The sequence below is a fragment of the Aethalodelphis obliquidens genome, unplaced genomic scaffold (assembly GCF_003676395.1).
Source record: "Aethalodelphis obliquidens isolate GAN/ISIS:26980383/991018 unplaced genomic scaffold, ASM367639v1 scaffold22, whole genome shotgun sequence".
NCBI classification, from domain to species: Eukaryota; Metazoa; Chordata; class Mammalia; order Artiodactyla; family Delphinidae; genus Aethalodelphis; species Aethalodelphis obliquidens.
The window spans coordinates 7,395,889-7,409,016 of record NW_020837966.1 but is presented as its reverse complement, the minus strand read 5'-3'; the positions used below and the strand labels follow the sequence as shown (position 1 = coordinate 7,409,016).

General features: G+C 39.5%; 1 protein-coding gene across 8 annotated transcripts in view; it reads left to right on the top strand.

The window, feature by feature from the left end:
- Nucleotides 1-13,128, top strand: part of CFAP20DC (CFAP20 domain containing) — a 267,535-nt gene that overhangs the window by 137,654 nt on the left and 116,753 nt on the right. For all 8 annotated transcript variants that reach the window (XM_027121274.1, XM_027121269.1, XM_027121267.1 and 5 more), the window contains one exon: nucleotides 3,881-4,018. In XM_027121274.1, coding sequence (XP_026977075.1) covers nucleotides 3,881-4,018 — 138 coding nt within the window. The remainder of the gene's footprint in view (nucleotides 1-3,880; nucleotides 4,019-13,128) is intronic.

The window sequence follows — 13,128 nt, the reverse complement described above, 5'->3', positions numbered from 1 at the left end:
GCGGAGCACAGGCTCCAGACACGCAGGCTCAGTGGCCACGGCTCAGGGGCCTAGCCGCTCCGCGGCATGTGGGATCTTCCTGGACTGGGGCACGAACCCATGTTCCCTGCATCGGCAGGCGGACTCTCAACCACTGTGCCACCAGGGAGGCCCGGGATGGTGGGTTTTAATGCATAAAGTGCTGTATATATGTATTTAAATTGATGACTTAATTTTTAAAGCTAGTTAAGATCTTCATCAGGGGTATTAAACACCTATAGAATGGTTCATTTTATTATGACTTTATGGCTAAAGAAAGGAGAACAGGGTTAAAAAGTTACTCAAACATTGCAGTAATACACTGTCTCATACTGGGAGCAAAGACATCAACAGAAACTACCATCTGGTTGTGTTTGGATGCTACATGAGCAAATCTGTCAGCTTTCTCATAGCTTTCTCCTTCATATACTATTGCCATTCTGAACTAACCATTCCAGCCAACATTATGTTCTTTCAGATGTGTTAGCAAAAGCAGTTTAAATTCGATTGTATCATTTTTCAGATGTTAATCAAGCAGTCTGCACCTTTCCATACACAGTTCCTTCCGGAAGATAGAACTTGTCTGAAAGAACAAGGCAGACAGGCCTTGGCCCCTTAATATCTGATTGCCAGCTTGATTTGTTACTTGCCCTCTGGGGAGAAAGATGTGCTATCCAAATAAAATGTGCATGCAGTACTTTTCAGGATATAGCTGAGCAAAGAACAACCAGAGAAGAAAAACGGAAGACTGGACAGCTGCATTTAGTCTAGGTTGGCTGTTTAAAAGGGGCTTTTGTTCATGACCATTTATTAAGCAGCCCCTTTGAACCAGGTGTTGTAGTAAAGATATCATTGGGATTCTCTCACTATTCTGTTTGGCAGAACTATCTTTCTTCCACTTCCTAGAATGCTCCGAAGTCTTTCTGCCTTCAGAGTCTTCAAAAGCTCTTTCCTCTACCTGAATAATTACTTATCCTTTATGACTCGGCCTAAATGTCTCTTTCCCTAACACGCTGTGATGTTGGATTCCCCCACTGCTTCTTCTATAACGTCTTGAACTTTTCTTTCAGAGCACTTAACACAATTATCATTTAAATATTTGTGGTATAACTTGTTTCATATTCTCTGCTAGGTATAAGCTTCAGTAAGGCCGGCACAAGAGTCACTCTGGCTCACCACTGCATTCCCAGCCACTAGATGAAGATGAGGGCCTGGCACATAGTAGAGGCTCAATAAGTATTTACTGAATGATAAAATGAGTAAATGAATGATACAGGCAGACCATACCCTCTAATACTCACAGTTCAGCACGATTTAATTTTTATGTAGGATCTTTGCTGTTTTCAGAATTAATCCTTATTTTTAAATTAAGTTGTAAATGCTTAAAAAATAAAATAACATAACCTAGTAATTGGGCCTGGAGAAGGGGGTTGTTTAGTGGGGAGATGAATTAAGTTCTATTTATGTCTATCAGAACATCCAACTACCAGGTTTAAAGCTCCTTCATAGTTTGGCATCGCAAAAATGAAACTAAGGCCCCTTTCCTCTTTCTCACAAATGAGACTCTCTACAAAGTCTCAAAGTTTGACAGTAGTTGCTGAATGATTAGGCTCTATTTTAAAATAATCAGTACTTTTTTTTCTTGGATTTCTTCTTTTATTGAAGGTTTTATACTGCCCACAGTTTCCCTCAATGACTAATCCAATAAATAGTGAGACGTTCTGAGAGCAAAGAGAGAGTAGATACAGAGAAAGGAAAAATGATGCAGAGGGGATTTGAGCCTTTTAATGTGAAATCTGATTTGCATGTCAACCACATTCCTGTAGGATTCAGATTAGAGTTTTGTAATAGCCTCTGCCTTGTTCTATCTTTCATAAAAGCTTATGGAGTTTTGGTTACCAGCATTTGCTGTCTGTCCCTTGTTAGTTGGAAACTCAGCTTTTCTTTTGGATACAGTTCAAACTTTGTATGGCATTATACACCCACACAAGCCCTATGAGCTAAAGTTTCCATGTTTTCTCTTCATAGGATTCAGAATCTTATTAGCCTACAGAATTCTCTCCTCTATTAATATAAAATCTTAGTTTATCAATATTGGCATTGATGTGGAAATTATCTTTTTCTACCTCAGAGAAGTCTGAAATGACATGTCAGATATACATCTGGAGTTAGTCTACTTATTTTCCAAAAGTTTTCTATTTTGAGAATTCATTTACTCAATTACTTTACTAAATGTGGATGACAAATAAGAAATGAATGGACAAAGAATACCTGAAAACTAAGATTTGTAAACCCAGTGGCATTTGTAGTTACTGGAGCATTAGGATATTTAGAAACCATGACACTGCTGATGAGCATTTAAGTTTTTAGCTAAATGACTCATTTTCCTTTTCAAGGTTAGGACATTAAGATCTAATTAGGGAATTGCCATGGCTTGGATGTACAAAACCCTAACATCATTTGCCTTTATATACATGGTTAGAGTTTATACATACCTAAGAATGTTTTTGAGGGATGAATTTGGTTGAATTTTTCTTACTACTCACATTCACATATACACACACCAGATTTTTCCACTAGATTCTAAAAATAGAAACTCTTTCCTAATAAAAATTAAACACAAATTATTCTGAAGAAGAAAATAAAAACTATGCTTAAGCTAATCGTGAAAAGTTATTTTACATTTTGGTATATTTCCTTCTAGTCCTTTTGCCATTCATACATTTTATTTAACGATTTTCTAAAATCGTTAAGTTGAGATAGAGTTTTGGATACGTTACTTTCATTTAACTTCCTGTCTTGAGCCTTTCCCATATCATCAAGCTATCTTCATAAATACAATTTTCTGTGACTCTTTACTGAAAATTCCAGTTGCTTCATTTTTCAGAAATTATAAACACTTATTTACATAGATCTTCATCTGAGTTTCTGATTTGTTTACTTTAGAATAGATTCATAAAGTGAAATTACTGAGTAAAATGCCTTGGACATTTTTAAGGCTTTTGATGTACACAGTAAAATTGCTTTTTGGAATGCTAATAGCAACTTAATTCCTACTTGCTACATATGACAAAGCTTAATATCTTTGCCACAAAATAGATCATATAAATAACTTTTTAAAATGCTATAAAAGTAAAATGGGTTAAGAACATGAACAGAAAATTTACTATAATGAAAACAAATATCCATATAAACATATATGAACAATATTAAATCTCATTGGAAATACAAACTATAATAATGAAAATACTATTTTAATTAAACTATTTTTTTCTTTGGAAGTATTTGAAGGTAGGATGTTAACATTAGGGGAAGCTGGGTAAAGGGTATATTGGAACTGTGTACTACTTTTGTAACTTTTCTGTAAGTCTAAAATTATTTCAAAATAAAAAGTTTAAAAATTGACTCATATAATGGCTCTAGGTGCTTATTCAGTAATGTCATTGTACTTATCGACCTTGTATAAATGAGCCAGTGTACTCCCAGAAACGTTTCTTGGAGCATACCTAGCTAGTTCTTCATTCAAGTACCACTCTAGTATTAAAAAACAAATATAAAATTTTCCAGTCAGTGCTCTCATTTATTGCAGAAGTCTCTGAACCTGTTCCATATGTTAAGTACTCTGTCTCATTTAATCCTTTCTACAGTCCTAGCAAGTGAACATTAAAATTATCATGCTCATTTTACAGATGAGAAAACCAAGCCTGTAAGGTTGAGTAACTCATCTGAAGTTATACTCTAAAATGTTTAAATTTAATTGATTTCATTTATGAGATATGTCCATTTCACAGAAATGGCTTACATTTGGGGAATGAATGGTAGTCTTTATTTTCAACTGGATATGGTGTTCCCTTTCCAACAGATGAACCTACAGACATCATTCCACGAAGCTGCCAACTAACGACAGATGTTCCACAAGTCACACAGCTGCTAAACATGACTAAACTCCGCCAGACTGAAATAAAATTTGGAGGTCATCCTCTAAGTTCAGCAGAATCAGGTATGTACTCAAGCATCTAAATTATAAGCATGTTTATTTGTAAGACCAAAAAGGGGTTGGGGGTGGGGGGTGGAACAGCCTTGTGATGATGCTTTATAGCCTGAGGTTAAATATTAAGTCACTTTAACATCAACTCAAGTCAGTGATGAGTCATTATTTTAAATTTCTCTTCTAGCAACTAAAATATCTTCTCGATTTTTACACGATAAGTGAAACATCCTGGGTTGTTCCTCTCTATTTCCTGTATGCTTCCACGCCCTGCCAGGTATACCTCCCAAACGTCTCTCAAATCTGATCCTATTGCTACTTTCATTGTTCACGTTCCCCACTGTTACTCACCTCACCCTCCCAGTTAATCTTCACGTTGCTCTCAGATTTCTCTTTCTGATAATAGAAATAGAAATGTGATCGTGTCACTCTTTGATTAAAGACTTTTAATACCTTTCCCATTATCTTAAGAACAGAATGAAAAAACCCTTGGGAACTTACACAAAGCCAACCTCCTCTATTCCAAACTTACTCTACAGTTTCATCTCCAGACCCTTTCTCTCATTTCCCATGTGTTAATTTCTGACCACTCTGGGCTTTCATATGTTTGTATTTTGGGATTGCTGTTTTGTTGGCCTAAAATGGCTTCTTTGCCTTTCTGCCTGGAAAAAACTCCCAATTCATCTTTCTAGATCCAACTCAAATGGTACGTCTTCTATTCTAACAAGCATTGTTCTCCTCTTTTGATGTTTTTTTCTTTCTTTTTTTCTTTTTTGCAGTACTTTTTAACTAATATGTCTGCATTCCCCAATTAAGCGTGACTTCCTCCAAAATGGCACTGAACCTCATTCTTCTATATCCCTAGCATCTAACACAGTGCTTGCCATATATTAGGCCAGGGGCTGCAAACTCATATTACCACAGAAGCCAGTCAGAAAACATAAATGAGTAGAGTGGGCTGGATGCCTAGATCTTTGACCCAGAGAAACATTTTCTAATTCAACAGTGAGCCCTGTTGGGAGTGGAGGGGGGCGGTTAGGGGAGAGGCATGAGATAGTTGCTTCAAAGAAGTTGTTTTCTAGTATTGAAACAGTAATACTAACAGCTATGCAAATGATACAATACATGGCAGTTGATGCTCAGCCTCTGTGAGAGAGCTGTAGGGAGTGGTGAGAACTACAGCAAAGTGGATCCTCCTTTTCCGTCTAGAAGGGGCACCTGCAGTTCAGTTCTAGCCAAGTTTTGTCTTGCAAGAACATAGGCCCAGCCTTGCCAGATCTTTCATTCTTTTCAAGAGGACCTCAGTATCCCAATGTTTACGATAACTCTCCCAATTTTAAAAGTATTGTCTAAACTCTAAAATTTTTTGAAAACACTCTGTGGGCCAAAGACAAAATATGCCAGGGCTGCCAGTTTTCTACCTTTATAATAGACACCCATAGCTATTGACCAAATGAATGAATAGTACTTACAAATCAAGAAACCTGTTATTCAGGTGAGTGGTTCTCAACTTCCTATATGTTAGAATCACTTGGGACATTTAGAAAATAACTGATATAGAAAAGAAGGAGAGAAGATGGCAGAAGAGTCAGACGTGGAGATCACCTTCCTCCCCACAAATACGTCAGAAATACATCTACATGTGGAACAACTTCTACGGAACACCTACTGAATGCTGGCAGAAGACCTCAGACCTCCCAAAAGGCAAGAAACTCACCATGTACCTGGGTAGGGCAAAAGAAAACAGAAAAAAACAGAGACAAAAGAATAGTGCTGGAACCTGCACCAGTGGGAGGGAGCTGTGAAGGAGGAAAGGTTTCCACACACTAGGAAGCCCCTTCGTGGGCGGAGACTGTGGGTGGCAGAGGGGGAAGCTTCGGAGCCGCGGAGGAGAGCACAGCAACAGGGGTGCGGAGGGCAAAGCAGATTCCCGCACAGAGGATCGGTGCCGACTAGCACTCACCAGCCCGAGAGGCTTGTCTGCTCACCCACAAGGGTGGGTGGGGCTGGGAGCTGAGGCTCGGGCTTCGGTCGGAGCCCAGGGAGAGGACTGGGGTTGGCTGCGTGAACACAGCATGCAGGGGGTTAGTGCACCACGGCTAGCTGGGAGGGAGTCCAGGGAAGAGTCTGGACCTGCCGAAGAGGCAAGAGATATTTTCTTCCCTCTTTGTTTCCTGGTGCGCGAGGAGAGGGGATTCAGAGCGCTGCTTAAATGAGCTCCAGAGACGGGCGCGAGCCGCGGCTAACAGCACAGACCCCAGAGATGGGCATGAGACGCTAAAGCTGCTGCTGCCGCCACCAAGAAGCCTGTGTGCGAGCACAGGTCACTATCCACACACCCCTTCCGGGGGGCCTGTGCAGCCCACCACTGCCAGCGTCCCGGGATCCACGGACAACTTCCCTGCGAGAACGCACGGCGTGTATCAGGCTGGTGCAACGTGACGCCGGCCTCTGCCGCCGCAGGCTCACCCCGCACTCCGTACCCCTCCCTCCCTGGCCTGGGTGAGCCAGAGCCCCCGAAGCAGCTGCTCCTTTAATCGCATCCTGTCTGAGCGAAGAACAGATGCCCTCCGGCGACCTACACGCAGAGGCGGGTCCAAATCCAAAGCAGAACCCCAGGAGCTGTGCGAACAAAGAAGAGAAAGGGAAATCCCTCCCAGCAGCCTCAGGAGCAGCGGATTAAATCTCCGTAATCAACTTGATGTACCCTGCATCTGTGGAATACCTGAATACACAACGAATCATCCCAAATTGAGGAGGTGGACTTTGGGAGCAACGATATATATATATTTTTTCCCTTTTTGTCTTTTTCCCTTTTGTGAATGTGTATGTGTATGCTTCCGTGTGTGATTTTGTCTCTATAGCTTTGCTTTTACCATTTGTCCTAGGGTTCTGTCTGTCTGGATTTTTTTTTCTTTTTCTCTTTTTTTTGCTATAGTTTTAGCACTTATTATCATTGGTGGATTTGTTTTTGGTTTGGTTGCTCTCTTCTTTCCTTTTTTTTTTTATTTTTAAAAATTTTTATAATTTTTTTTAATTTAATAATGTTATTTTATTTTATCTTCTTCTTTCTTTCTTTCTTTCTTTTCTCCCTTTTATTCTAAGATGTGTGGATGACAGGCTCTTGGTTCTCCAGCCAGGTGTCAGGGCTGTGCCTCTGAGGTGGGGGACCCAAGTTCAGGGCACTGGTCCACAAGAGATCTCCCAGCTCCACGTAATATCAAACAGCAAAAATCTCCCAGAGATCTCCATCTCAACGCCAAGACCCAGCTCCACTCAACGACCAGCAAGCTACAGTGCTGGACACCCTATGCCAAACAACTAGCAAGACAGGAACACAACCCCACCCATTAGCAGAGAGGCTGCCTAAAATCATAATAAGGCCACAGACACCCCAAAACAAACCACCAGACGTGGACCTGACCACTAGAAAGACAAGATCCAGCCTCATTCACCAGAACACAGGCACTGGTCCCCTCCACCAGGAAGCCTACACAACCCACTGAACCAACCTTACCACTTGGGACAGACACCAAAAACAACGGGAACTACAAACCTGCAGCCTGCGAAAAGGAGACCCCAAACACAGTAAGTTAAATGAGAAGACAAACACACAGCAGATGAAGGAGCGAGGTAAAAGCCCACCAGACCTAACAAATAAAGAGGAAATAAAAGTCTACATGAAAAAGAATTCAGAGTACTGAGAGTAAAGATGATCCAAAGTCTTGGAAATAGAGTGGAGAAAATACAAGAAACGTTTAACAAGGACCTAGAAGAACTAAAGAGCAAACAAACAGTGACGAACAACACAATAAATGAAATTTAAAATTATCTAGAAGGGATCAATAGCAGAATAACTGAGGCAGAAGAACGGATAAGTGACCTAGAAGATAAAATAGTGGAAATAACTACTGCAGAGAAGAATAAAGAAAAAAATGTAAAGAATTAAGGACAGTCTCAGAGACCTCTGGGACATTAAACGTACCAACATTAGCATTATAGGGGTCCCAGAAGAAGAAGAGAAAAAGAAAGGGACTGAGAAAATATTTGAAGAGATTATAGTTGAAAACTTCCCTAATATGGGAAAACAAATAGTTAATCAAGTCCAGGAAGCAGAGAGAGTCCCATACAGGATAAATCCAAAGGGAAATACGCCAAGACACATATTAAACTATCAAAAATTAAATACAAAGAAAAAAATATTAAAAGCAGCAAGGGAAAAACAACAAATAACATACAAGAGAATCCCCACAAGGTTAACAGCTGATCTTGCAGCAGGAGCTCTCCACGCCAGAAGGGAGTGGCAGGACATATTTAAAGTGATGAAGGGCAAAAACCTACAACCAAGATTTCTCTACCCAGCAAGGATATCATTCAGACTTGGTGGAGAAATTAAAACCTTTACAGACAAGCAAAAGCTAAGAGAATTCAGCACCACCAAACCAGCTTTACAACAAATGCTAAAGGAACTTCCCAAGGCAGGAAACACAAGAGAAGGAAAAGACCTACAATAACAAACCCCAAACAATTAAGAAAATGGTAATAGGAACATACATATTGATAACTACCTTAAATGTAAATGGAATAAATACTCCAACCAAAAGACATAGACTGGCTGAATGGAAACAAAAACAAGACCCGTATATATGCTGTCTACCAGAGACCCACTTCAGACCTTGGGACACATACAGACTGAAAGTGAGGGAATGGAAAAAGATATTCCACGTAAATGGAAGTTAAAGAAAGATGGAGTAGCAATTCTTATATCAGACAAAATAAGACTTTAAAACAAAGACTATTACAAGAAACAAAGGCGGACACTACATAATGATCAAGGGATCAATCCAAGAAGAAGATATAACAATTGTAAATATTTATGCATCCAACATAGGAGCACCTCAATATGTAAGGCAAATGCTAAACAGCCATAAAAGGGGAAATTGACAGTAACATAATCATAGTAGGGGACTTTAACACCGCAATCTCACCAATGGACATATCATGCAAAATGAAAATAAAAAAGGAAACACAAGTTTTAAATGATCCATTAAACAAGATGGACTTAATTGAAATTTATAAGACATTCCATCCAAAAACAACAGAATACACATTCTTCTCAAGTGCTCATGGAACATTCCCCAGGATAGATCTTATCTTGGGTCACAAATCAAGCCTTGGTAAATTTAAGAAAATTGAAGTCCTACCAAGTATCTCCTCCGAGCACTATGCTATGAGACTAGATATCAATTACAGGAAAAAGACTAAAAAAAACACAAACACATGGAGGCTAAACAATACACTACTTAATGACCAAGAGATCACTGAAGAAATCAAAGAGGAAATCAAAAAATACCTAGAAACAAATGACAGTGAAAACACGACAACCCAAAACCTATGGGATACAGAAAAACAGTTCTAAGAGGGAAGTTTATAGCACTACAGTCCTACCTTAAGAAACAAGAAACATCTCAAATAAACAACCTAACCTTACACCTAAAACAATTAGAGGAAGAAGAACAAAAAAAACCCCGAGTTATTAGAAGGTAAGAAATCATAAAGATCAGATCTGAAATAAATGAAAAAGAACTGAAGGAAACGACAGCAAAGATCAATAAAACTAAAAGCTGGTTCTTTGAGAAGATAAACAAAATTGATAAACCATTAGCCAGACTCATCAAGAAGAAAAGGAAGAAGGTTTAAATCAATAGAATTAGAAATGAAAAAGGAGAAGTAATAACTGACACTGCAGAAATACAAAGGATCATGAGAGATTACTACAAGCAACTCTATGCCAATAAAGTGGACAACCTGGAAGAAATGGACAAATTCTTAGAAGTGCACAACCTTCCAAGACTAAACCAGGAAGAAACAGAAAATATGAACAGACCAATCACAAGCACTGAAATTGAAACTATGATTAAAAATCTTACAACAAACAAAAGCCCAGGACCAGATGGCTTCACAGGCGAATTCTATCAAACATTTAGAGAAGAGCTAACACCCATCCTTCTCAAACTCTTCCAAAATACAGCAGAGGGAGGAACACTCCCAAACTCATTCAACGAGGCCACCATCACCCTGATACCAAAACCACACAAAGATGTCGGAAACAAAGAAAACTACAGCCAGTATCACTGATGAACATAGATGCAAAAATCTTCAACAAAATACTCGCAAACAGAATCCAACAGCACATTAAAAGGATCATACACCATGATCAAGTGGAGTTTATCCCAGGAATGCAAGGATTTTTCAATATATGCAAATGAATCAATGTGATACACCATATTAACAAATTGAAGGAGAAAAACCATATGATCATCCCAATAGATGCAGAAAAAGCTTTCGACAAAATTCAACACCCATTTATGATAAAAACCCTGCAGAAAGTAGGCATAGAGGGAACTTACTTCAACCTAATAAAGGCCATATATGACAAACCCACAGCCAACATCTCGTCCTCAATGGTGAAAAACTGAAACCATTTACACTAAGATCAGGAATAAGACAAGGTTGCCCACTCTCACCACTATTATTCAACATAGTTTTGGAAGTTTTAGCCACAGTAATCAGAGAAGAAAAAGAAATAAAAGGAATCCAAATCGGAAAAGAACAAGTAAAACTGTCACTGTTTGCAGGTGACTTGATGCTATACATAGAAAATCCTAAAGATGCTACCAGAAAACTTCTAGAGCTAATCAATGAATTTGGTAAAGTGGCAGGATACAAAATTAATGCACAGAAATCTCTTGCATTCCTATACACTAATGATGAAAAATCTGAAAATGAAATTAAGAAGACACTCCCATTTACCTTTGCAACCAAAAGAATAAAATATCTAGGAATAAACCTACCTCAGGAGACAAAGGACCTGTATGCAGAAAATTATCAGACACTGATGAAAGAAATTAAAGATTATACAAGTAGATGGAGAGATATGCCATGTTCTTGAATTGGAAGAATCAACATTGTGAAAATGACTCTACTACCCAAAGCAATCTACAGATTCAATGCAATCCCTATCAAACTACCACTGGCATTTTTCACAGAACTAGAACAAAAAATCTCACAATTTGTATGCAAACACAAAATACCCTGAATAGCCAAGGCAATCTTGAGAAAGAAAAATGGAGCTAGAGGAATCAGGCTCTATGATGTCAGACTATACTACAAAGCTACAGTAATCAAGACGGTATGCTACTCACACAAAAACAGAAATATAGATCAATGGAACAGGATAGAAAGCCCAGAGATAAACCGACGCACATATGGTCACCTTATCTTTGGTAAAGGAAGCAAGAACATACAGTGGAGAAAAGACAGCCTCTTCAATAAATGGTGCTAGGAAAACTGGACAGCTACATGTAAAAGAATGAAATTAGAGCACTTCCTAACACCATACACAAAAATAAACTCAAACTGGATTAAAGTCCTAAATGTGGGCTTCCCTGGTGGCGCAGTGGTTGAGAGTCCGCCTGCCGATGCAGGGGACATGGGTTCGTGCCCTGGTCCGGTAAGATCCCACATGCCGCAGAGCGGCTGGACCCATGAGCCATGGCCGCTGAGCCTGCACATCGGGAGCCTGTGCTCTGCGGCGAGAGAGGCCACAACAGTGAGAGGCCCGCGTACAGCTTAAAAAAAAAAAAAAAAAAAAAACCTAAATGTAAGGCCAGGCACTATTAAACTCTTAGAGGAAAACATAGGCAGGACACTTCATGACATAAATCACCTTTCTGACCCACCTCCCAGAGAAATGGAAGTAAAAACAAAAATAAATAAATGGGACCTAATGAAACTTAAAAGCTTTTCACAGCAAAGGAAACCATAAACAAGACAAAAAGGCAACCCTCAGAATGGGAGAAAATATTTGCAAATGAAGCAACTGACAAAGGATTAATCTCCAAATTTACAAGCATGCAGCTCAATATCAAAAAAACAAACAACCCAATCCAAAAATGGGCAGAAGGCCTAAATAGACATTTCTCCAAAGAAGATATACAGATTGCCAACAAACACATGAAAGAATGCTCAACATCATTAATCATTTCAGAAATACAAATCAAAACTACAATGAGATATCATCTCACACCGGTCAGAATGACCATCATCAAAAAATATACAAACAGGGCTTCCCTGGTGGCACAGTGGTTGAGAGTCCGCCTGCCGATGCAGGGGATGCGGGTTCGTGCCCCTGTCCGGGAAGATCCTACATGACACGGTGCGGCTGGGCCCGTTAGCCATGGCCGCTGAGCCTTTGCGTCCAGACCCTGCGCGTCTGGAGCCTGTTCTCCACGACGGGAGAGGCCACAACAATGAGAGGCCCACGTACTGCAAAAAAAAAAAAAAAATATATATATATATATATACATACACACACAAATAGTAAATACTGGAGAAAAGGGAAACCTCTTGCACTGTTGGTGGGAATGTAAATTGATGCAGCCACTATGGAGTGCAGTATGGAGGTTCCTTAAGAAACTAAAAATAGAACTACGTTACAACCCAGCAATCCCACTACTGAGCATGTACCCTGAGAAAACCATAATTCAAAGAGAGTCGTGTACCACAATGTTCATTGCAGCTCTGTTTACAATAGCCAGGACATGGAAGCAACCTAAGTGTCTATCAACAGATGAATGGATAAAGAAGATGTGGCACATATATACAATGGAATATTACTCAGCCATAAAAAGAAACAAAATTGAGTTATTTGTAGTGAGGTGGATGGAACTAGAGTCTGTCATACAGAGTGAAGTAAGTCAGAAAGAGAAAAACTAATACCATATGCTAACACATATAAGTGGAATCAAAGAGAAAAAAAATGGTAATGAAGAACCTAGGGGCAGGATGGGAATAAAGACGCAGACCTACTAGAGAATGGACTTCAGGATATGGGGAGGCAGAAGGGTAAGCTGGAACAAAGTGAGAGAGTGGCATGGACATATATACACTACCAAATTTAAAATAGATAGCTGGTGGGAAGCAGCCTCATAGCACAGGGAGATCAGCTCAGTGCTTTGTGACCACCTAGAGGAGGGGATAGGGAGGGTGGGAGGGAGACGCAAGAGGGAAGAGATATGGGGATATATGTATATGTATAACTGATTCACTTTGTTATAAAG